This window comes from Diceros bicornis, chromosome 7 (assembly GCF_020826845.1).
Source record: "Diceros bicornis minor isolate mBicDic1 chromosome 7, mDicBic1.mat.cur, whole genome shotgun sequence".
NCBI classification, from domain to species: Eukaryota; Metazoa; Chordata; class Mammalia; order Perissodactyla; family Rhinocerotidae; genus Diceros; species Diceros bicornis.
Window position 1 is genome coordinate 55395526 of NC_080746.1, and position 27277 is coordinate 55422802.

A 27277-nucleotide genomic window follows, 5' to 3' on the forward strand; every position below is an offset into this window, starting at 1 on the left:
TTGAACCTCAACATGAGTGATAGCAAGGCTTTAAAAATAGTCAAATCACACCCCAGAACTAAAAGAAACCCAAAGCAATTTTCAGTAGTGAAATACAGCATTGGGGTTCTATATTCCTCCCAAGTTTTACCTTTCCCTTGCAGGCACCTAAAATTTTCTGGCTTCTGAGGAATAACAATAACCAAAGAGAAGTGAAGTGTCTTTGATCTTTTCCTCATCACTGTTAGAGAGTGATTTAGGGAGGCTGATGGCCAATAAGGGGAGGAGGAATGCCTATCATTCACCTTCCCTTCCCTGTACCTCCTTGCTTAAAAATAAAAGTACTATGGTTCTTAAATATAATTACTCCACAAATCCCCACCAGCAGCAAACTAAACAACCATCCAACACACACCTTTTATGATTTCCAAGGCCACAGTGAGGTATCTTCAAAACAACTTTTGAGTCTAATTTGCTTAGTCTACAAGAGCTATTAAAAGTCAGTAATATAACCCATAACCTATAGCCCAATAGAAGAGGGAGCAAAGGATATAAAAAGGCAAGCTACAGAAAATGAAATGAAAATGGAAACAAACACACATAAAGATTTATAGTCAAACTCATAATTAAAGACAGGCATACCAAAACAAACGTTTCACTTTGTGGCCGACTGTAGTTTCCAAAGAATGGCTGCACCAACACATCCCACCCCACGTGCTCTCTCACAACGTGATGTTGCTGCTCCTCCATTATGACAGGGGGCCTTTGTTCCCTCCCCCTTACATGTAGGCAGGCCTGTTGTAACCAGAAACCAGGCAAGGAAAGGGTTAAGGAGCTATCCCCGGGGTTCTCCATTGCTTGTGCCAGCAATAAACCTCTTTCTTCACCCACTTCAGCCTTCGTTGTGCTTTACAGCTCTGCACTCACCGAGATGGACGCATTGAGTTTGGTTACACTGTGACTACGGCAGAAATGACGCTATGTGACTTCTGAGACTAAATCATAAAATCATCTGGTCCTCTCATAGGATGCTCTTCCTTAGAATCCACTCACCCTACCATGAGGATGCCAAGCAGCCACATGCAAAGGACTTTGTAAGTATCATCCACAGCCCCAGCTGAGATCCCAGTTATAGTCAGACATGTAAGTGACCATTTCAGCCCCCAGCCTTTGAGACGCCAGAAATGACACCAAATAAAGCACAGACAAGTTGTTCCCACAAGCCCAAACCAAACTTCACACTCGTGAGCAAAATAAATGATGATGATGTTTTAAGCCACTAATTTTTTTATTTGTTACTCAGCAATAAAAATTAAGAGATCTGATTAAACAATCAAACTATTTTAGTCTCTGTCAGGGTTGATATGAGTAAGGAAAACAATGTTGGGGGAAATATAAAATGGTCCAATTTGGAGGGTGGGCAATTTAGCAACAATTACCAAATTTTAAATTGCATATAACATTTGACCAAGCAATTCCACAAGCCACAAAAATGTGTGCAAATATACCTACTTCAATACTAGGTATAAAAGCAAAAACTGAATACCCACTCTTAAATCGTAGTACACTCATACAGTGGAAAACCATAAAACCATTAAATAAACAAAGTGCTAATATGGAACACAAACAAAAGAGCAAGAAATTTTAAATGTTCACATAATTACTATATACCGTGAATGAGGTAGATCAAGGGTTGGTCAACTTATTCTATAAAGGGTCAGAGAGTAAATATTTTAAGCTTTTCAGGGCACATCCAGTCTCTGCATATTCTTTGTTTTTTGGTTTGTTTGTTTATACTCTTTTAACAACGTAAAAACCTTTCTTAAGTCATCAGTTGTTATAAAAACCAGTGCCTATTGGCCATAGTCTGCTGACCCCTACCGTAGCAAATCACAAATATTACGAGATAATTTTTGAAGTAGCATTTGGTTTGGAAATGTAGTCAAACTTGTTCTAGATCCCATCCCCCTTTCCTATTCTCAACTCATTTCTTTTTCAGGTCTGGCATTCTTTCTCAGCCTGGTACCAGGCTAAATCGCATGGAAGAATTAAGGCCCAGGTTGTTTCAGGTAACTCAAATTACTGCTACTTTCATTACGTTCTTGAGGGGCAACAAAAGCAAACTGGGAGGAAAATTAGTTTTCCACATTTCCACAGAAGGTAAAAATGTTGAATTACTGAATCAAAAATTTAAGCTTGATAAATTAGGTCAGTCTTTTTAAAAAATACAAAAGCCCCTTCTATATGATAGCACTCTCAATCACCTATTTTTTCTAATTTTTTGATTCCACCTGAAAGACTCAATGTGAGAAGTTTTGAAAGAACACAAAAATGCTTTAAAACTAGCACTTGGTGCTATTGGATATAAGAAAATGGTGCCAACAGCCAATATTAACAGATTTAAACAAAAAACCTACCAATGCTAATCTCTCACTTTATAGCTCCTGTCTCTAATTGAGAACTGTCTCTGACACAAATTACACAACCTTGTTTAACTGGAACTAAAGCCCTTCTTTTGACATTAACTCTGCTCTCACCCAAGTTCAAATCAGTCCTAGAATTTAATTCAGTCATTTACTAAGCACTACGAAATTATAAAAGAGGCTTCTCCACAGGAAAAGACAAAATATATCTCTGAACTTTCTACATTTCTTATGAATTTTGGTTCTGGGTTTTTTATCTCTATCCTATTCATCCCCAATCTTGGTGGAAGGTCCGAACCTGTCCTTCTTCCTCCACGTTTCTTCTGAGTAGTTTTGTTCTAAGAAACAGGCCTTTGTAAGGACAGATCCAGTATCGTTCTCTGCGTGTCACTCTCATCCTCCCTCTCTTTCCCTTCAGTCTTCTATTTTATCTTGCGTATTTCCTTCACAGACCATGCTAGGAACTGTCAGGATACAAACATGGCATTCCCTCATTTCAGAGTATGCGATCTTACTGAAGAACTGGAGTTTGTACACACAAAAAGGCCAATTCGAGGTAAAAGTATACAGCAGCATACTTTCAGTGAGTATTGATTAGAGAACTGTTATTTTAAAAATGTAAGACCAAAGAAGAAAGACACAGAATTACACAGGATGACCTGGAGGATAAAAACTGGAAGACAGAAGACAGCTGTCAATGGTCCAGGTGTTAAGAGTGATATCATGCCTGTAATTTGCTTCAAAATAACTGGGGTGAGGGAGAGAGGACAAGTAGGTACGCATATAGATAAAACAAGATCTGCCATGAGGTGATAGTTACAGAAGCTGAGTAGCAGTACCTGAGAGTTTCTATATGCCCACCCCCCTGCCCTATGCATATGTATTTTAATATATATTGATATATACAACACACATTTCAATATACATATTTCACTATTCATTGAAATTTCCATAATAAAAAACTTTTAGAGTGATATTAATAGGAACTGAAAGAAAGGAGAAGACCATACAGGAGCCTAAAGAAAAAATGGGCTTAATGGGGAGACTAATTAGATAATGGACATGGTTGAGAATGAAAAGAAAATTGATAAAAGAAATAAGGAAGTCAAAGGACCCCTAGGGAAATAAGAACTAATCAATAAAGAGGTTAGGGCAACAGAGTAGCTATCAAAAAAAAAGAAAGAAAGAAAATATATATATATTTTCATATATATATATTTTTTCATATATATATATGTTACAGAACATACCCTATACCTTATATCAAATTCCAGATGGATTATAAAATATTTAAATGTAAATAATTAAAGCATAAAAGTACCAAAAGAAACCATGAAGAATTATCTTATAACCTCAAAAGGTCTAAGAATGACATAAAACTCAGAAGCTATAAAAAGAAAAAAATTAATAAATTTACTACATAAAATGTTTTTAAATTATGCATGGCAAAAATTATCATATGCAAAGTCAATGAAAAAACCCAACAAAAAAATTTTAATTCACACAACACAGACAATTTCACTAAAACATAAAGAGTTCCTAGAAATCAATAAGAAAAAGTCCAACAACCCAACAGAAAAAAATGGCAAAGAATATTAACAGATAATTCACAGAAAAAGAAATACAAATAGTGCTTAAACATGAGAAGATTCTCAACCTCAGTCATAAGGAAAACACAAATTAAAACTACACTAAAATTGGCACAGATCAAAAAGTCTGAAAATATATTCAGAGGCAAGGCTGTGGCAAAACAGGCACTTTGCTGAAAAAAATATAACTGGTAAAACCTCTGCAGATGGCAATCTGGCAATACCTACCAAAATTACAAAGGCATATATTCTTTGACCCAGCAATTCCACGTCTGCATTTGTTTTAAATATACACTTGCAGATATGTAATACACTATTGTTTGTATTAGCAAAAAACTGGAAATAAGTTAAAGGTCCATCAACAGAGGACTAGCTAACTTATGGTATATCCTATAGTGGGATACTATGTGGCCTTAAAGAATAAGTTATGTAGCAGCACTTTGAGCACTGATATGGAACCATCTGTAGGATACATTATTAGTTTAAAAAAAAAAAAAAACGGTTTATATAGTCTATATATATATTCTACATATACTATATATACTACATATAGTATATATAGTTTACATAGTCAGTGTTTAACATGTTATCATTTGTTTCACAGGGAAAAAAGAATAGAATTATGTAATTATTGGAGATGCATAAAATATAACTGATAACACTGGTTGCCCCACGGAAGGGAAAGTGGGTATTTGGGACACAGAATGGTATGGAGACTCTTCACTGTATCCTCTTACATACCTTTGAATTGTGATCCATATGAATATATTATTTATTTTTAAAAATAAAACTAAATTTACATTAAAAAAAACAGATGGCAATCAATCTTTAAGTAGAGGCATCTGTGATAGCCATTACCAGAAGCACTGTGACCCAGTGGTAAGAGATCAAACGAGAGTCAAGAATCCTGAACTCTACAGTGGTTCTACCACTCTCTAGCAGGCAAATCACTTACTTTCTCTGAGCCTGTTTCCCTTCCATAAAATGGAAATATTTCCTGCATGCCTACCTCTCTGGGTTATTTTAAGGGTCAAATGAAATAATGGATATAAAAGCTCTCTGAAAAATTGTAAAGTACCTTATAAAGTATTAACAGAAATAAGGATGTCAAGAAAGGGATGTGGTTATCAGTGTAAGATGATGAATTGGTTTAGGCATTTCTAATTTGAAGTTAAGACACAGATTTAGAATTCATCTCTCTAAACAGAGGTGATAAAGTCACAGATCTCCAAAGGACAAACATTCAATAAACAGAACTACAGAACTGCAGAACTGGAAAGGATCCTGAGGATCATTTAAGTCTTTGCTACTCAGTATCATCTGGGAACCTGGTGGAAATGCAGAATCTAAGGTCCCACCACAGATCTACTCAATCAGAATCTGTATGTTTTTTTAAATTTTTTTTACAAGTTTTTTCTTTTTTGAGGAAGATTGGCCCTGAGATAACATCTGTTGCCAATCTTCCTCTTTTTTTTTTCTTTTTTCTCCCCAAAGCCGCAGGACATAGTTGTATATCCTAGTTGTAGGTTCTGCTAGTTCTTCTATGTGGGACACCGCCTCTGCATGGCCTGATGAGTGGTGAGTAGGTCCACGCCCAGGATCCAAACCGGTGAACCCTGGGCCGCTGAAGTGGAGCACGGGAAGCCAACTGCTACGCCACCAGGCTGCCCCCCAGAATCGATAGTTTAACAAGATCCCCAGGTGATCCGTATGCACATTTTAAGTTTAATAAGCACTAATCTAAGCCACTTGACTCACTTTTCAGATAATAAAATTGAGGCCCTAAGTAAAGGATTTACCTACGCTCACACTGTTAATAAACAGCAAAATCAAGACTTGGACCCAGGCCTGAACTCCTAGGGTATGTGTATGTGTGAGCATGTACACCATGCATTTGCTTCCCAGATACTCTGATACTCTGTTTCAAAACCTTCGGGGGGTCGGCCAGGTGGCGTAGCGGTTAAGTTCGAGTGCTCTGCTTCGGTGGCCCAGGGTTTGCAGGTTCGGATCCCAGGCCAAGACCAACGCACCACTTGTCAAGCCATGCTGTGGTGGCGTCCCATATAAAGGAGAGGAAGATGGGCACGGATGTTAGTCCAGGGCCAATCTTCCTCAGCAAAAAGAGGAGGATTGGCATCGGATGTTAGCTCAGGGCTGATCTTCCTCACAAAAAAAAAAAGTTCGAGACATCTTTGCCTTGCAGATGTCCCATGTCCCCACTCCCATTTCTAATGAGCCACCCTGCCCATCAATTGTTTCTTCACCGTATCTCTGGCATATGTTTCTCCTTTACCACATCCTTCATTCATTGCTCTAAACCTACTGCTGTTCATATTATGAAAAACCAGCTTCCTTCTCTGACGCATATATTAACTTCCTCTTCTGCAAATAAGTGCTCTCTTACAAATAGTAAGCTCTATATAATTCCTTAAGAAGGTGCAAGTCATTAAAAAGCATTAAATATTAATGTACTGATTTCAGGCAGAGTCTATGAAACTTACTGAGACTAGCAAACTATAACCTGGTAATTCTAATCCAGAATCTTTATGTCTTCACTTCCATTATTTCTTTCCCATTACCTCCTTCTCTTTGCCCCAGAACTAACCCAGGTTGCCTTTATCTAATAAGGTCCTCCCACTATAATCAAGCTTTACTAAGTACATCCAAAGGCCCTAAATCTACTTTCCAGTACCATCTTCTATCCCAGTCTGTCCCAATAAGCTCTCAACATTCACAAAGATTCTCATATCTTCATAATTCTCTCCCATACACTGTACCCTACAAACCAAAGTACTTCAACATTTCCTGAGTAGCCATGATGTGCCAGGAACTACACAATAAAACAGAAGGCTAAATACCTCTCAATATCTTTCCTACATAAATTCAATAAAATTAAAAGCCCTGGTCTGCCCTGTTTCCATTTCTACACCACGAAGTTTTATCTTTTTTAAGGGCAAATAATATGAGAAGATGTTTATAGATGCTCAGCCACAGAGGAATAGATGAACAGACAGAATAAGCCACCCACAACATGAAGACTAACTCTTGTGCAACAGCCTCTATACTACAGCACTAGGGTAAGAGTTCTAGAGACTCCCATGTACAAATTGAGTTCAATTAAATCAACCTGAAAAACCAAAGGGAGTATGCTTCAGTTCAGAATCAGACTGTGAGCTATTTATTCCAATTATATCAAACACTGGTTTTTTTTTGTTGTGGTATAAACTTAGCAGACTTGGGTTTGAGTCCCAACTCTGCTATTTCACTTGGGAATGTATTTAACCTCTCTACGCTTCAGAGACCTCACCTGTAAGATGGAGCTAACAACAGTTTCTACCTCACAGAGTCGTAATGAGGAGTAAATGGAGCAACTGCCAAGTGCTTAAACACAGAGCCGGCACGTATGATAGTTCAATAATGTTACTATTACTATCAATCACCCTACAGTTTCCTCAGTCTTTGGTGGTCAGTTTACTTGTAGCTTCAAAATCTATCCACCTAACTCGAGCTACACAGGTTTGTGAAGGTAGGGGCAAAGATGAAATTGGAAAACTGTATTTTGCATCCAACAAGCAAACAGAGTAAGATAGCAGAAAAAGCTCTGAATTTAGAACCAGAATAGTTGGGTATGAACTCCACCTCTTCCACATTCTTTTCTGGGCCTTGATTTTCTCACCTGTTAAATGGGGGAGATGGTTCTAACTACTGTGGCTAAAAATACTATGAGAACAGTTTTAAAGAGATTAGCTACTAAAAACATAAGGCAGCGTGCAAAAGATAAAAAGCTAAGAGTGGAAAACTCATCATGAATGATTTTTAAAAGATATTTCTGTAACAGAGTGTGACAACGAGCCATGAATCTTGAATGGAGGAAAATACAGCAGCAAATGGTAATCACAAGGTTCAACTACCATGAATACCTACAATTAAGCAAACACCAAGTCATTCTTCATGACCCTGCTCCAGAATCTCCACTTTTGAGACAGCCTTTCTGACCTCCTTGCCCCATCCACCACCCTAAACAAAGATGATAACCCCACCTCTCCATGCCACGACTATATTGCATACATGCCACCATCACAGCACTTACCACGATTATGCTTTATTGACTGTGTTTATATGTCTCTGTCCCCCCAAAAGAGGAGTGATCCTTAAATACAGAAACCAAGTTTTATTCCTCTTTATACCCAGCGCACTTAGCATAGGCCTGGCACAAAGTAGGTACTCAGTAAGTGTTTGATAGATGAACCAACAAGTAAACCACAGACAAGATTAGACGTTTCACTGTGCCATATAAGACAGTACCCTTAAGTATATGGTAACCTTTAAAGTTATATTTTATATATAGCCTTTAATAGCACTTATATTTTATCATAACTCTTTGCCCTTCTGTAGCCTCAATGACTATAAGCTCCTTAAGAACCAAAACTGTCTTTTTATCCCAAGTGGCTACTGTGCAGCCACACAGTATTTGATAAATATTTGTTGATAGAAATAAGGGAATGATGAATGAATGAATACCACTGCCTCACAGCTCAGGTCTCAATCCTCCCTTATTTAGAAACTTCATCAGCAGTCTTCCCACCACCATTCTTCTCAATCACTCTTCTCACCACCAGTCTCTCCTCAAAACTATCCTCCCACTCTTGTTTACAGCACAACGCCAAGGACAGACTGGTAAATGTGGAGGGAGTGTTAAGAGCTGGGAAATCATTGTTTTCCCAAGATTAGCTCAGACAAGCTAAGTGGGAATGCAAAATGGTACAGCCATTCTGGAAGTCAGTTTGGCAATTTCTTACAAAACTAAACATATACTCTCACCCTATATTCCAGAAATTGTGCTCCTTGGTATTTACTCGAAGGAGTTGTATGATTCCAACTATATGACATTCTGGAAAAGGCAAAACTATGGAGACAGTAAAAAGATCAGTGGATAGCTAAACCTACTGTGGTAATCATTTCACAATATATGTAAATCAAACCATCATGCTGTACGCCTTAAACTTAGATAGGGATGTATGTCAATTATTTCTCAATAAAACTGGGGGAAGAAAAAAAAGATCAGTGGTTGCCAGGGGTTAAAAGAGAGGGAGGGATGAACAGGTATAGCACGAAGGAGTTTTAGGGCAGTCAAACTACTCTGTATGATGCTATATCGCTGAATACACATCATTATACATATGTTCAAAATCAGAGAATGTGTAATACCAAGAGTAAACCCTAATGTAAACTATGGACTTTGGGAGATAATGATGTGTCAATGTAGGTTCATCTATTGTAACAAATGTACCACTGTGGTGGGGGATGCTCAAATGGGAGAGGCTATGCATGTGTGGGGGCAGGAGGCATTTGGAAAATCTCTGTACCTTCTGTTCAACTTTGCTATGAATCTAAACTGCTCTAAAAACTAAAATCTACTTAAAAAAAAAAAAAAGACTCCTATCCTACAGGATACTGTCCAAATTCCAAAGCACAGCATACAAGGCCCTTTATCCCAAAGCATACCTCTGCAACTCACTTGTTTCCACCACCCTCCTCCAAGTTCCTTAAACTCTGGCCTCAATTATCTGCCATTCTCTTTTATACCGTCTTACCTTTTTGCTCAAGCTGATCCCTCTGCTAGAATCCTTTTCCTCCTCTTTTTCACCTCAGCAGTTTGTTCAAACCATCTCTTATATAACACTAAAATGGTTTGCTGATGTAGTTGCCTTAACCATTAGATTATAAGTCCCTTCTGGGCAAGGACACTCCTTATTTATTCTGTACCCCTCAACAGCTAACATTTCTTGAGCACTTACTATGTACCTAGCACCTTTTTTAAGCAAATTTATGACTCATTTAATCCTTTCAACAACCTACAGGGTAGGTGCTATTATGCCCATTTGATCTGAGCCTCCCTGAGGCATAGGGAGATCAAGTAACTTCCAAACTGCTCAGCTAGGAAACGGTGGGACCAGGATTTGAACCTAAGCAGTCAGGCTCTGGAATCAATATTCTTTACCACTGTGGGATACATGGTAGAAACTCAAAAAAATAACTGTTGAACAAATGATAGTGTAGAACAGAGTTGAGCACAAGATTTGTGCAATGAAAATATTAGGGACAAAAGTAAAACAACTGGCAATTGAGGAAATGGAGGCACACAGAGGTTTAAAATGTGCACAGAGATACAGATAACCCAATCTTCTCACCGTAAAAGTTAAGAACCAAAGACCAAACAAAGTGCTTTTCCCAAAGTTACCATAGTTACACCCAGAATCAGCCTTACAAGTCTTCGTACCACACCCTATTAAAGGAATAATTATTTGCGTTTAAGAAATTGTAAAACCATATTCAAAGATATTCCGGTATTCCAACAATAGGAGAAGTTGGAGAAACAAGTACACCAGAGTCTAATGCAGTATTTGGCACACAGCAGGAATTGAATATCAATTAATTAAATTTTCCATTTTTTAACAGATTTTACGTTTACTTCTAATATCAATTTATTTCATTCTTTATTTTTGATATAACATCTAAAATGCGCTGTATATTTTGCTACCTCATTAAAGAAGTTATTGATAATGTAACCTTTTCTTGAAAATACAAGGTAATAATAGCAAACAATAATTTTTAATAATTTTCAGGTAGTTTTAAAATAGCCAAGTTTGTAAAATAGCAAAAATGCAGCTAGCGTGCAATTAAGAAATTCTGCAATTCAAGTGTCCCTATCTAATAATCCGACTGATGTCTTTTTTTTTTTTTTTTTTTTTTGGTGAGGAAGATGGGCCCTGAGCTAACAGCAGCCAATCCTCCTCTTTTTGCTGAGGAAGACTGGCCCTGGGCTAACACTCATGCCCATCTTCCTCCACTTTATATGGGATGCCGCCACAGTATGGCTTGACAAGCAGTGCGTCGGTACAGGCCCAGGATCCGAACCAGCGAACCCCGGGCCGCGGCAGCAGAGTGCATGCACTTAACCGCTTGCACCACCAGGCCAGCCCCCAGACTGATGTCTTTTGATAGAAATATATGAATATCAAAAGTAAACCAGTCATTCCAGAACACTGGGATAACAGTTCTTTATTTTTATATTTATATTAAATACCTCTCATGTAGAATAAACTCCATTAAGTCATTCCATGAAAACAAGCCTGAAGTACCTACTATATATACAATCCTATAATCCTATAATGGGACCAACTCTCTCTTGTAAAGAGTATAATCCTGTAAAATATCCTACATCTGTACAGTACACTCTTTGACATCGATCGGTCTTAGAAGTATCTTTCCAAATACCATGTCTACTCAGGCAGGGGAAACAAAAGAAAAAATAAACAAATGGGACCACATCAGACTAAAGAGCTTCTGCAAGGCAAAGGAAACCCTCAACAAAACGAAAAGACAACCCACCAATTGGGAGAAAATACTTGCAAATCATATATCCGACAAGGGGTTAATCTCCAAAATATATAAAGAACTCATACAACACAACAACGCAAAAACAAACAACCCGATCAAAAAATGGGCAGAGGATATGAACAGGCATTTTTCCAAAGAAGATATACAGATGGCCAACAGGCACACGAAAAGATGTTCAATATGACTAATCATCAGGGAAACGCAAATCAAAACTACAATGAGATATCACCTTACACCTGTCAGAATGGCTATAATTACCAAGACAAAAAATAACAAATGTTGAAGAGGATGTGGAGAAAAGGGAACCCTCATACACTGTTGGCGGGAATGCAAACTAGTGCAGCCACTATGGAAAACAGTATGGAGATTTCTCAAAAAATTGAAAATAGAAATACCATACAACCCAGCTATCCCACTACTGGGTATTTATCCTAAGAAATCAAAATCAACAATTCAAAGAGACTTATGGACCCCTATGTTCACTGCAGCATTATTCACAATAGCCAAGACGTTGAAGCAACCCAAGTGCCCATCAACTGACGAATGGATAAAGAAGATGTGGTATACATATACAATGGAATACTACTCAGCCATAAAAAAAAGACAAAATTGTCCCATTTGCAACAACATGGATGGACTTTGAGGGTATTATGTTAATCGAAATAAGCCAGACAGAGAAAGACAAAGACCATATGATTTCACTCATATATGGAAGATAAACAAACACATGGACAAAGAGAACAGATTAGTGGTTACCAGAGGGGAAGGGAGTTGGGGGGACGGCATAAGGAGTAAAGGGGAACATACATATGGTGACTGACAATAATGTACAACTGAAATTTCACTATGTTATAAACTACTATGACCTCAATAAAAAAAAAAATCCTAGACCTGTAATGAGCACCCCACAGCCTACCTGCCTATTTTGCTTTGTGATCTATTTTCAGACTGAAAAATCAGAAAGTCTTCATATTGCTGCTTTTCATACATACCTAGATATTAACATTTTGTGGATAAAAGCAGTACCCATTTTCTCAATGACATTATTCTATTAATTAAGGTAGACAATCAAAGTTAAAAAACACAGGTTTTTTCATAGTCCTAAATTATTTTCACGCCGTATTAAAAAAAGTTTAGGGGCTAAGTTCACGCATTCCACTTTGGGCAGCCCAACGTTCGCCAGTTCAGATCCTGGGCACAGACCTACTCACTGCTCATCAAGCCATGCTGAGGTGGTGTCCCACACAGAAGAGCTAGAGCTCTACAACTATGATACACAACTGTGTACTGGGGCTTTGGGGAGAAAAAAGAAAAAAGAGGAAGATTGGCAACAGATGTTAGCGCAGGGCCAATCTTTCTCAAAAAAAAAAAATTTAGTTTTCCTGTATTACCTCTCATACAAAAAAATAACTGGAATTGTGACGGGAAATAATTCATATCCTCTGAGAGACCTAAGTAGGCTGGAGGAAACAAGACATACAGTTGCTAATCCTGTGCCTAACATAATTCAAAGAAGGTACTTTATAAATATCTGTTGAATAAATGGATGACTCGGTCAGTTCCTCCAGTCCTGCACTTAGAATTAGTTTTAACATAAGCTAACATGAACACACGAATTAAAGTTCAGAGTTAAACCCTTATTCAAAAGAGTATAGTCATGTTAAAGAGCACCAAGTTTTCTTGGAAAAAATACATCATAAAAGTGTGATTTCCATTTTCACTTATTTGTGTCTTCTCTTTTTTCTTACCCAGAAGTCTACTGACAAAAGCCAAAGGTAGTCGCCAGTTTCAGCTTCCTGGTTTTCCTCATAATTTTCAAAGAGTCTGACTGCATTTTTTATGACAATCTCAAAACCATGGTGGGAAAAAGTGCCAGATATTTCAATGGACTACAAACAAACTGAGACTCCTAAGCCTCAGCTTTAGCATCATGTGTCTCAGCCTCTTCACCAATATACTCACTTGACTAGAGCTTTTCATGCCTAATAACATTACTATGGCAATCAGTGTCAAATATTACACAGAATAAAATTCCTGATATCAAAAAACCCACAAATCACCAGATGGTTGCTGTTTCAGAAATTTATGGAAGTAAAGAATCAGGACTTCTTAAGTGGAATATTCACAAAAAGACAGGCATGGTAAGCACCCAGCGATCAAACAGGAAGACTGTTCACTTCAACTACAGAGGGGCATTCCAAAGTTTCACTCTAATTCACACCATAAAAGAGGGCAAGGGGTGGAGTTTGAGTGTTTTGCCTGTAAACAGAAGTTTAAAATACAGCCTCTCCCCCATTTTAATTCTAGCCTAAAATCTCCAAAGCTGTGGCGATGATGTGTCAAGGCACAGAGATAAATTTAAAAAACAAGTTCTCAAAACACCCAGCCAAACCCAGTAGAACTGCGCACAAGGGACCCAGAATCGGGTCAGTCGGCCTCGAGCAGGAACAGCAGGACACTCAATTCAGATTCGTTAAACTGACGCGCTTTCCTAACTCCTCGAGGGCAGGAATAAACAGACGGACCAAGTCTATGGCCAGGGGAACAGTCTCACCTCTGAGGGCTTCAGATTTTGCATCTATAAAATTCTATGATTCAAAATTCATGATTCCATCTTAAGATGGAAAACAAGGTTATATAATACTAAACCAGGAAGGTATACTATGAATTATGTTTTTAAAAATTCCAATGTCAAGGGCCGGCCCGGTGGCGCAAGCGGTTAAGTGCGCGCGCTCCGCTGCGGCGGCCCGGGGTTCGCTGGTTCGGATCCCGGGCGCGCACCGACGCACTGCTTGGTAAGCCATGCTGTGGCGGCGTCCCATATAAAGTGGAGGAAGATAGGCACAGATGTTAGCCCAGGGCCGTCTTCCTCAGCAAAAAAAGAGGAGAATTGGCGGATGTTAGCTCAGGGCTGATCTCCTCACAAAAAAAAAAAAAAAAAAAAAAAAAATTCCAATGTCAAGTTTTCCATTCTCCATGTGCCCCTCTACCTGTATAATCTAAGGATGCAACTACTAAAATACAAGGCATTAACAAAATTTAACTCTGGCTGAGACATTACTCATGTCATTAAAGCTAAAACAAAGTATAAAACCTAAAATGCTTCAACTCCTCTCTTAACATAGATCTGTCTTTAATTTTTCTAAAACACCCCTAGTTTGTAGCTACACTTATTCGAATGACCCATTTGTCATTAAAAATCACAAATATTTCTTTTTCCCCTGAGTAGTAATATGTCTGACAGGTAAAACTACACAGATTATCAAAAATACACATTTGGAAACTATGAAAATCTAATTTTTTTTTCATTTTACCACACACTTCAGGCCTAACTTATTAGTTTCAATTCTGCTCTTGCTCTATTTCCAGTCAGTTTCACTTCTGAATTTTTTGCCACAAAGTTAAGAATTGTGACCTTATGAAGAAATTTTAAAGTAAATACTAAATAAGAATATAGCTTTTCCTTTCAAAGGAAAACTAAACATTTTTACAAGAAAAACAAAGAAACCAAAAAAAAAAAATCTTAAATTTCTGACAGCATTTTATCACTTACATAAAAATAATGATTTTAGGATGCTGATGTTTCCTTTAAGTTTCTGCAGCTTCTTCATATACTTTTGTTTACAAGAACCAAACAGCTCAAAAATTGCCATCATTTTATTTTATAGATATACAATAAGTATATAGTTGTCAGCATATTTTTTTTATTTGAGTCACAATGAAGGGACCTAAAAAATATCTGTGGGAGGAATAAATGTACATAACATGGTACTGCCTGCATGGGGCATATGTTCCCAATAAGATACAGCTTTCTCACTGCCTTCAGTGGCCTTACCAACAAAACAGATTTTCTGAAAACAAAATAAAAAGATGATTAAATTAGACTGACAAAAGTAAGATGTCTAATAAACATAAATATTTAAGGGGAAGATATATATCCTGCACAGCTAAATTAAGCTTTATAAAGCTTTTCTACTTCTATCATTTTTTTCTTCTATGTGTTTCAAGCCCAATTCCTTCCTCTCTTTAGTCTGTAAAGTTCTTTAAAGGAAAGACTCATATACAAATAAGTAAAAATATAAAAATATATCGAGTTCCTACTATGCAATCAACACAGTGCTAGGTATAGGTGCTGTGGGAAATACAATATAAAGCATGATGGTCCCAAACCTTGAAGTAACTTAAAACTTTTGTTTTTCACCAAAATCCTGCAAAGAGTGGGAGTCTCTGGCCACTGAGAACCAAAGATCTAGACTGCAGTCCCTGTGTGGACAATCAGTGACTTTTGGGAAGTTACCCAGACCTTAGATTCCTCAACTGTCAAAGGAAGTGGTTACTGACATAAATCTCCTGTGCAGAAGAAGGAGATACTCTGCCCTCCAGGAGGGAGAGCACAAATCCCCGCTCCTTAAGTGTGGACTGTGCATGGTGACTTCCAGCGGGAAAGAGTAACCTTACAGCAGAGAACCTGACAGACACTACCTCAGCTGGTGATGATGAAGGCTAACATCAGTAGGGATAAGTCATGCTAATAGTATGTACACTTGATATGATATGATGAAAATGCTACTTTACCTCTCTGGCCTTCCTCCCCAAAACCCATAACCCCAATCTAATTGTGAGGAAAAAAAAAAAATCAGACAAATTCCAATAGAGGGGCTCCTACAAAATACGTGACCAGTACTCACAACTGTCAAGGTCATCAAAAAGAAGGTACTTTCACAGCCAAGAGAAGGCTAAGGAGATAGGACAATTAAATATAATGTGGTATTCAGGACGGGATCCTGGCACATAAAAAGGTCATTAGGTAAACCTAAGGATCCACCAACAGATGAAGAGATGAACAAAATGTACTGTATACATAAAATGGAATATTATTCAGCCTTAAAAAGGAATGAAATTCTGATACACACTACAACATGGATAAATGTCAAAAATATTATGCTGAATGAAATAAGCCAGACATAAAAGGGCAAACATTGTATGATTCCATTTATATGAAGTACCTAAAATAAGCAAATTTATAGAGACAGAAAGTAGAACAGAGTTTACCAGGGGCTGGGGGGAGGGGAGAATGGGGAGTTGTTTAATGGGTACAGCATCTGTTTGGGATGATGAAAAATTCTGGAAATGGATAGTGGTAATGATTGCACAACATCAGAATGTACTTAATGCCAAAGAACTGTAGACTTAAAAATGATTAAAATGGGAAATTTTATGTCATGCATATTTTACCACAATTTTTTTAAAAAAACTAAGGAAATTTGAATAAACTATGGACTTTAGTTAATAATAATGTATCAATATTGAATCAGTAATTGTAACAAAGATACGACACGATACGACACTAATGGAAGATGTTAAGAACAGAGGAAAAAGGATACAGGGTAAATGGGAACTTTCTGTACTTTCTTCTCTATTTTTCTGTAAATCTACAACTGTTCTTAAAAAATAAAGTCTATTTAAAAAAATTCAAGAGAGCTAAAGGATAAAAGCATTAATATACCCCACCTCCTTCCAAAAAAAAAGACAAGAAAAACGCTCTTTAAATCAATGAAAAACATGAGCAATCAATCAGAAAAATGCCAAAGACATGAACAAGTAATTCACAAAAGAAATTAAAATGTTACATAAATCTATGCAAAGATATTGAAACTCATAGGGTTGTGTAAAGATAAATGAGGTCACGTACCTAGCATGGTATTTGGTAAACAATAAATGAAGCTATTAAAATATAACTAATAATTAAAGAAATGCAAATTTAAGTAACAAAAAAATACATATCTGTACATGTGTACGTAGGTTATATATATATCTCCTTTGAGTGAGTGATTTCACCGTTGAAAATTCATCCTACAGAAATATTAGTACAAATGTACAAAGACACCTGTATATGAATATTCACTGCAACAATGTAACAGAGAAAAACTTTTGGAAATAGTCCAAAAGTTCTACCAATGGGAGTTAAACATAAACGAACATTATTATGCAAAAATGTGGTAGATGTATATAACTGACATGGACAACTGTCTTAAGAAAAATAATAATGAATTGCAAAATTTTTTAAATTGTTTAAAAAGAAGAGATTAAACCAAGTTAGGACTATTTAATCTGGGGTCGTCTTCCATTTATACTTCAAGGGAAACAAACTTGCATGCAAAACTGTGTTTATGTGTGTATGCAAGTGTATTTTCTAAGGAAAGAGTCTTCAGCTTTTACCAAATTCTTAAAGGAATATGTGACCCCCAAAACTGGTCTCTAAACAATCACTCAAAAGCCTCCCCAGGGCCCACCCCATGGCTTAGCGGCTAAGTGTGCGCGCTCCGCTACTGGCAGCCCGGGTTCGGATCCCAGGCGCGCCCCCGAGGCACCGCTTCTCCGGCCATGCAGGCCGCGTCCCACATACCACACCTAGAAGGATGTGCAACTATGACATACAACTATCTACTGGGGCTTTGGGGGAAAAAAAGAGGAGGAGGATTGGCAATAGATGTTAGCTCAGAGCCAGTCTTCCTCAGCAAAAAGAGGAGGATTACCATGGATGTTAGCTCAGGGCTGATCTTCCTCACGAAAAAAAAAAAACTCCTCTAAAAAGCCTCCCCAGCTTGGAGGATCTGAGAAACATAGCTCTAGGTTATACTCAAGTGAGGAAGCCTCTGGGGAGGAAAGAAATGCTCTCAATTAAACTTTTAATGACATATTAAATGCCTCTACCACAAAACACAAAGTTTTATTTCAAGACTCCTAAATCTAAGGATGTGAAGGAAGTTATCCTCAGATGAGCTTACATTCCCTAGTTAATTACAAGCCTCAACCAAAAATTAAAGAGCAAAACAGTCTTCAAAATGTGTAACTGGTTCATGCTTAAATTACAGTTAAAGTAAAACCATACAGAAGCAAAAGGAGACAAAGATTAAGTAATTGTCCCATTCGACAAAGCCACGTAGCGTACTCACACATGCAAAGGTTCAGGAGTTATGTAGTCTTAACTAAACTTTCTTAAATTAAGTGGACTAAAATAAGACAAAAATAAGTTAGGTCTTATACATAATTTTGTGAGTTTTCTTTGAGCGAAAACCAAATTAGTCTTTTTCTGGAGGCAGAGGGAGGGGGGAGTCCAATACTTGTGGAACTAATATATAGTAAATTATTATTTTAAACATTACAGCCACTAGAACCAATAGGACTTAATGAAGACTGGAATAAATGAGTAGATAATAGCAGGGACTTCCTCTATCCTAAAATGAAAATATACCTTCTAACAGTGGTTCTCAACCAGGAGTAATGTTGCCCCTTAAGGGACATTTGGCAACATCTGAAGTCATTTTTGATTGCCAGACCGGCAGGTACTGCTGGTATATTGTGGGTAGAGGCCATGCATGTGGCTAAACATCTTATAGATCCACTTACCCACCCAAAACATCAACAGTGCTGAGATTAAGAAACCCTACCTTAGAAATAGGCTGGGGGAACCACTGAACCTATACTTTGAAATAATCAACTTTATCATAGAAATCCTAAATCAAAAGGGTTTATTTGTTTAGAAACATTGAACCTTATCAAATAGCATGGGATCTATTAAAATAACACAATTTTCAAAGTGTTATTTAAAAGACAGTTATTAATGGGATTTCCAATTTCGCTAAACCTTTGAAATTTTGCAAATGACAAAGGCAAAAAAAAGACAATGAATTAATGCTAAAAGAAAAAAGTTTTATACACACACACATTCTATGACTCTCACAAATCATATTGAGCAAAAGAAACCCAACACAAAAGAATACATTTTGCATGATTTCATTTATATACAGTTCAAGAACAAGCAAAAACTGATCTTTTATGTTACAAGTCAGAATAGTGGTTCCTTTGGAGAGAAAGGAAAGGTAGAGATGGGAGAGAACATAAGGGGGACTTCTGGGATGCTAATAATTTTGTATTTCTTAATCAGAGTAGCAGTTATATAACTGTGTTCACTTGGTGAAAATTCATCAAGCTGTGTACTAATAATCAGTACACTTTACTGTATACAGATAACACTAACAAAACTGTTTATTTTTTTAAATGTTATACATTTATATCCTAAAAACCTGAGCATTTTCACTCAGAAAACTAAATTAATGTCAACAGCAAAAGTAAAAGTGCTTTTGTCATATAGGCTGCCTGCCTTCCAAGAATTCAAGAAAGATGACACCCCCAGAAAGCTGTAAATAACATCTCAGCGCTCATACACCATTCAGCCGTACACTTAAGCCACTATATATCCCTCGGCACAAATCCAAAAATTTGACAAACGCTTACAAATGCAGTGGAGTTTATTCCACGGACAGTTTGTTTGGATTATTTCACCCAACGTTAAACTGTGAACTATTATCAGAGAACAGGCTCTATGAAACAAATTACGCTTTCTCTTATCTAATCCCACATTTTCCCACAGCTTGCCCAAACTAAACCCCTCTTGGCTCTTGACTCCTTAAGATTTCTCCAGGATGCTTGTTAACAGTGCCCACTATTGCCTCTCCCAGTATCCACCCTCACAATCCACCTACATACATACATACATACATACACACACACACACACACACACACACACACACACACACACACACACCAGGAAAAATCACATTAAGGCTCATTCCAGAGGCTAGTCTCCCCCACCAGACTTTTTACTCTCTCCCAGCACATCATAAATACAACCCAAACCTCACTACCCTCAAACTCCTAATATTTTCCGCAAACTCCCTTCCCAACAGCACCACAAAACCGGGGCATATGCTATCCCAGTCTTTTAAATCCTTCTCTACCACACAAAAAGCCCTTGCTTCTGCAAACAATTCAGCTCCATGGCCACCATTGTAGCTATCCTCTCCAACTCCCCTCTTCCCTTTAGCACCCTCCCTACTTGCCTGTATTCAAATCCATCCCATTTCCCATCCACCTCTGCCCCCAACCTCTGCTTTCTTCTTTATGAATCTTCCCTAAGTACTAGGCAGGGATCGAAAGTTGGAGGAAGGGTATGAAGGAACGTGCTCTGTCCTGTGTGAAGGCAGTTGCTCAAGTCTCAAGTACACAACCACGTGCAGGGGCTACAGAGTCAGACGCTGGATTCTGAAACCCAGCCGCATCACTTACTAACTGGCAAGGCTATGGATGAGTGATTTTACATCTTGAAGCCTCAGTTTCCTGAACTACGAAATGGGGAATAATAAAAATAGCTATCTCATAGAGTTGTGAGGATTAAATGAACTACCGGCCCTTGAGCACTTCCCACAAACCTCACGTGGTAAACTCTCCGTAACTGACAGTTTTTCCTAGGTCCTCTTCTTGGAAGGACGAATAAAGAAAGGGTGAAAGGTTCTTTAATGCTCACGTTGCTGCAAAGTCTCCTCTTGGGGGAGAGAAGGAGGGCAAGGGAGAGAAAGAGGGAAGAAGTACTCTACGTTCTCTATTACCCCCCAACATCGTGGATCCAAGAAGCCCTCAAAGCCGTTGCTGAAGGATGGGGCAAGACATGAATACATACATCAAATCCTCCTTCCACAGATAGTCATTTGAGGGAATGAAGTAGAAAAGCACCTCTTAACTTGCTGAAATTAGGAGGTCCTTGGGGGTCTGAGAATTAGAAAGGAAATCCCAAGTCCCCAAGGATTTCTCTTGAGAAGTTGAGGGGAGTACTTCATAATAAGGAGAGATTACAAGGAAATGCTAGAAACCCTGAAGACTCCTCACTTCTCCCGGAGGAAAGAGGACCAAGTGGCTTCTCCGCAAGTGGGCTGAGAAAGGACAAGCGCTTTCCCTGTCTCTCGTGGGACACCAGGGCTTGCCCGGGTCCCTTCCCCGGAGAGATGGGGGGAAGGGAGAGGGGTCTGTGCAAGGGAATCCCCAGCTCCCTACAGGGGGCGAAGCGGACTCGGCCCGGCCCCCGTGAGATTCACTGGGTCTCTCCGTGTCTCCTTACAGCCCATCTCCAGTAACGGGATTTCTCCAGGGACTCGGGGACCTCCCAGAGGCTCGGCCATCACTGGCTCCCTCCCCTCACAAGACCCGCGAACCGCCCTCCTCAGTGCCCCGAGCTCCCCCTGGCCACTTGTCCGCGTCTCCCGGCTGGCACCGGGTCAGCCCGCCGCCCACGGCTCTCCTCCCGGGCCTCCTCCCGGCCCCTCCGAGCGCCCCGAGCCCGCGGGCTTACCTGCTGAGACGGCAGCTCCACATGCAGGGCCCGCGCGGCAGAGCCGGGAGGCAGCGCGGCGGCCGGGCCCGGGGGCGGCGCGGGGACCGGGCCCCCGACCGACCCTGAGGCGCTCATCCTGACCCAGGAGCCGCCACGCGGCGGAGCCGGCGCTCCTCCGGCATCCGCCACTACCGCCTAGCCGCGACCCGCCGAGCCCCTGCAGCCCAGACCCCCGCCACCCGAGGGGCACGACTGCTCTACCCCACCTCCGCCCGCCGCCGCCGCCGCCGCTGGCTAAGGAAGAGCCATATTACCGCAGTGCAACCCCCACCGGCCCGCCGAGACCTGGCTTGCTCATTGGTTCAGCTCCCACAGGGGCGGGACCCAACCGCAGACGACGGACGCGCTATTGGGTAGAAGGTCTGTCCATCGCCGGCCGGAATGGGCTGGGGGCGGAGGAACCGGGGGATGGCCTAAATTGCGTCTGTCAAGCCGGGTGACACCTGGGGCGTTGCTTCTTTTTTTTCTAGTCTAATTGGTTCTTTCACTACCACGGGGCGGGTCTCCTGGTGGAGCCGCAAGGGCCATTGCTCTAGGTCGCTGTCAGTTGTCAGTAAAGGGAAAGAGGGGCGGGGTCTGACTAGGTAGAGAGCGCGCTTGGGCTCTGGTGTCACGTGCAGGAGGCAGGCGAGTCACCTGATTAGTGAGAGTCAGTCGGAGCCACTTCCGCCCTAACCTAGTTGCCGTGGTAACCGGCCTCCAGAGGAGGGCGGGGACCCTCAGCGCCAGCTGGGTCGCGATGGCTGGTGTGCAGTTGCTGGCTCCCTGAGCAGTCTTTTCCTGAGGTGTTCCCGTCAACGTGCCGAGATTGGAAAGGAATCCTTTATGGTTCGGCAGAAAGCCACCACACAGGACGCACTGAGACCAGAAATCTGTCGGGCAGTCCCACCAGCTCTTCCACGGCCAACTCCGACCCACAACTCCACGCCCCTCGTCTCACTCCACTAACTAGTATGCTGAGCTCCACGGTATGTCAGGCACCCAGGACGCTCTCTACGAGTGGGTTCCTTCTGCTGTCCCTAGAAAGCCTTTGCTACTTTTCTCCTCCTGGCTAATGCTTACTTACTCATCAAATCTCATCTGGGGCTGGGGTCCCGTCTTCCAAAATATTTCTCGGATTCACTCTGGGACTCTGAGTTAGGAACCTTGCCTCTACCATATTCCTGATTATTCTATTGCTTTGTCTTTTAATAAGTGTATAACACACATATAAGGCACACACACTTCTCCCATAAACGCACACACATACATACTGTGAATTCCTCAAGCAAAAGGATCTTGTCTGATTCGTTTCTGGATTCCCAGTGCCTGACAGAGAATTGGGATATGTCTTTTTGAAGTGAAGGCCCGGCTCAAATGCCACCTCTTCCATGAAAACTTCCTTGATCATAATGATAGATAGCATCTATAGCAATTGCTTCTATAATAAACAGCACTGAGTCATTCTGCAGGGTAATGTTGTCTCCCCCAGACAGTGAATTTCTCCACCACCTGGACTGATGTAGCAGAGACAACACAGTGTTTTAGAGTCAGACACAACAGGAATTGGGCCCTTTTGGAATCTTGGCTCTGCCACCTTCTAGTTACGTGTTCCTGGGCAAGCCAGTTTCCCTCTCTCAGCTTTAGTGTCCCCATCTGTAAAATAGTGATAGAGTTGTTGCAGGGATTAAGTCAGTCAGCATTTGTAAAGTGCCCAGTGCAGGACCTGACACATAATAATTGCACTAAAAATATATATATTTTTTTGGTGAGGAAGATTAGCCCTGAGCTGACATCCATTGCCAATCCTCCTCTTTTTGCTGAGGAAGATTGGCTCTGGGCTAACATCCGTGCCCATCATCCTCTACTTTATATGTGGGACGCCTGTCATAGCATGGCTTGATAAGTGGTGCATAGGTCTGCACCCAGGATCTGAACCTGTAAACCCTGGGCTGCCGCAGCAGAGCACACGAACTTAACCACTATGCCTCCGGGCTGGTTCCTAAAAGTATTTTTTTTAAAGGTAAATATACTATCTTTCCAGGGTGTCAAGAAGCCTGAAGATACTTTGGATCTGACCCCAGTGCTGGCTAACGGAGATGTCACACTGTCTCCTATTCTGAAACACTGAGTGGTTCCTCATGGCTAGAGCCTAGGGTGTGTGGTCAGGTGTTTGTTGAGAAGGGAGTAGTTGGGAAATCCCAAATCTCATCTGGTTCAACTTGTATAGTGCCAAGATCTGGGGGAATTTCACAGAAAACACTTTTCTGTTTCTAAGCTATATTAGTCTCCTGAGGCTGCTGTATCAAATTACCACCAACTGGGCAGCTCAAAACAAGAGAAATTTATTCTTTCACAGTTCTAGAGGCCAGAAGCCCAAAATCAAGGTTTCGGTAAGGCTGCACTCTCAGAGGACTCTAAGGGAGAATCCTTCCTTGCCTTGGTCATCTTCTGGTGGCTCCAGCCATTTCTCGGTTTGTGACTGTGTAGCTTTAATCTCTGCCTCCATCGTCACACGGCCTTCTCTTCCTCCTGCGTCTTCTCTTCTTTCTTATATAGGGACAGTTGTCATTGGATTTAGGGCCTACCCAGCTAATCCAGATCTCATTTTGAGATTCTTAATTGCAAAGACCCTTTTTCCAAACAAGGTCATGTTCATAGGTTCCCGGGGTTAGAGCATGGGCTCATTTTGGGGGGACCGTCATTCAACCCACTACACACATTAAGAAAATGGGCCTATAGAGACAACGCAGAATCAGTTCTTCTTTGGGGGGTCAGCTCTGAATATTAACTAAGTTTATTAGTTCATTCACTCAACAAATGTTCATTGAGGGCTTCTCTGTGTCAAGCCGTCTGCTGGATGCTGGGAAATCAAACCCAGACTTAGCACCAAAGGAGCTGCCAACTCCTTATGGGGGAGTCCAGTAAGTAAACAAAGAGTGATAATGCAGTTGCTCAGTGCTAGGTCTGAGGGAAGTCCAGGGGCTGTTGGAGCCAGAGAAGATAGTCAAATTTCACAGTGGAGGTGACAGTTAACTTGGGTACTGAAGGACCAATAAGAGTTCACCAGGCAGGGAAAAAGAAAGGATATTCCAGCAGAGAGAGCAGGGTCAATTCTTTCCACAAGCCTTTACTGAGGTTCAAGTCTGCAGCAGGCAGATTACTAGGCACTGGAAATACAGACCTGAAGTAAACAACGCTTCTCAGACTTTTCTACCCACCTGCCACAAATGCTAGGAAAGCTGGAACACTCACCCGTAGGCACGTGGCAGAGAACTGAAATAGCCTGCTGCTTGCAAAATATTCAAAGTCAGGCATGTGAAGTGTTTAGCATAGTGCCTTGGGTATAGTAAGCCATCAATAAAAGCTACCTATCATTACTTTTATATGTCCTATTTCATTCTAAAAATTTTTGTATTATTTTGGATTCTATCCCATAATATGGCTGTATTTGTTTCAACATAAAAATATTTTTAATCACTTAAATTATTATAATATTTATATAGTGTTATATATCCCCTAGAGAAACATGTATCTAAATTTAAGGAACATGGATTATAAATTGGTCAAATACAGTATAGTGCAATGACAGAAGAAAGATCGAGGTCAACTGGTAACAGAGTGACCAACTCTGCAGGGGCTAGTGGACAAGGTCAGAGCGGGCTTCACAAAAGTCCTAAAGGATTATTAGGAGTTGGAGAGATGAACAGCAGGGACTTAGATCTGTTTGGTTCAGGGATGGCTGGTGTTTTAACGCTAGGGATGGCATGGTGTTTTAGCACCATGTTGGGTACTGTAATCAGAATTTCAGTTTGCACGACCAAAAAGCCAAACCTGCCCCCAATCCGTTTTGCCTCCTCTTCCTCCTCCCTCCTCATTCTCCAGATCTCATGGGTGTGATGCATTGGGTAAATAAGAGCAATGTTGGGCAGATTGGTCTTTCTAGGCCTCAAACTTAACTAAATTAAATCTATTCCCTTCCTTTTAACAGAGTCCACTTTCTTCCATTCACTTACTCGTTAAGTCAAACACCCATCAAACCTTTACCTGATGCCTAATCTGGACACTACATTTACTGAAGTCATGCAGATAGAATCCCTGACTGCAAGGAGTTCATGGATAATTTCAGTACCAAGTGGTAAGTGCAGTCATTGAGATGATATATAAAGTATAATGGAAGCACAGAAGAGGAAGTTGCTAACTACAGCGTGTTGAGCAGGAAGGCTTTCTAGAGGAGAAAGAGTATTCTAGGCAGAAGGAACAGTATTAGCAAAGGCACCAATGCAGAGGACATGGCATTCGCATAGTTTGATATGGCTGAAACAAACGTGGCGTTGCGTAGGGGAGCAACAGGCAAAGAAGCTGGAAGAGGAAGATGAGGCCGGGTGAGAAGAACCTGACTACCAACCTGAAGCACTTGAGCTTAATCTTAGGCAACAGGAAGTCATTTAGAAAGATCCTCAGGCAGCCCCGGAGATGCAGCTTTGAAGGGGCAGGACTAGAAGAGCAAGACTTGCTGAAGGCCAGGTGAGAATTGTGGAACTAAGAGGCAGTTCCCCAAAAAGCCTGCAGACACCCAACAAACCTGAAAGGCAGGTCCCTGGTCAGCATTTCTCTTTCTCCATTCTCAACCCTTCAAGGTCACTTTCTCTGAAAAGGCTTCCTAGATCTGAGTAATTGCTACCTCCTCTGGACTCCCACAGCGGCTGCTGACCTCTTTAGTGCACGTATACATGTGCCTGGACATATACTGAGTGGCATATGTTTGTCTCGCCCACTCTGCTATGAACTCTTGCTTTTGATTTCGTTCTGAATCCCCAGCGTCCTGACACAAAGGACAGGCTCCATAAGCCTCAATGAGCAAATGACTGACTGAATGAATAAAATCAGTGAATGAATGGATGAATGCCTGAGTAAGTGAATGCTTGGATGACACGGGGCCTCCATACCTCTCCCACTGGACACAGCCCAGAGAGGGGAAATGAGCTTGCCCAAGGTCACACAAAGTTTGTAGCAAAGCTGAGACAAAGGCTTGGGCTTCTTCCCCCCCATCAGCGCTCCATCCTCAATTCCAGTGGTTTTCACTCTGTCATGGACTATAAATGTGCCAACGTGAGCACATGAGCTTGTGAATTTATGGGCCAGCAGGGGTGACACACATTGGATACAAGCAAGTGCATCTAACCCAGGGGGCTGATTTAGTTGGGGTCAACCAGAGAGAGCTTTCCCTGGGAACTGACTTTTACAGTGAGGTCTGAAGGATGAGTAGGAGTTGACTGGACAAGGGAGGCTGGTGAGAGCAAGAGGAGCAATTTGGGCAGAAAGAACAGCCTAAAGAAGGAGCATGGAGCATTGAAGGAACTAGAAGGGAAGGCCAGGCAGGAGGAGGCAGAGAGAGGCAGCTAGTGAGGAGAAGAAGGAGGCTGAGGAGGAGGTGGGGTAGGAGGAGCGGGAGGGGGGGGAGGGGGAGGGCAAGAGAGGGGAAGGGGGAAGAGGAGGAGGAGAACACTTTGTGAAAGAAATTGATAGTTCAAAAATCAAATCAAATCAAAGACCTCCTTCAGTTTCTTTTTACAGTTTAGTATTGCTTTTATTTGTAATTTCATATGGCAGAAGCAGCATTATCTTTTCAGTGCTTAGGGCTTCTGAAGTTGTAATCCAGCCCTGATGGCACAG

At 40.6% G+C, this 27277-nt stretch overlaps 1 protein-coding gene across 1 annotated transcript in view; it reads right to left on the reverse strand.

Moving 5' to 3' along the window:
* Nucleotides 1–21805, reverse strand: part of UVRAG (UV radiation resistance associated) — a 286261-nt gene extending 264456 nt beyond the window's left edge. The window contains exon 1 of the mRNA XM_058545581.1: nt 21581–21805. Within this exon, the coding sequence (XP_058401564.1) occupies nt 21581–21697 (117 nt within the window). The 5' untranslated portion in view covers nt 21698–21805. The remainder of the gene's footprint in view (nt 1–21580) is intronic.
* Between the last annotated feature and the right edge of the window lie 5472 nt (nt 21806–27277).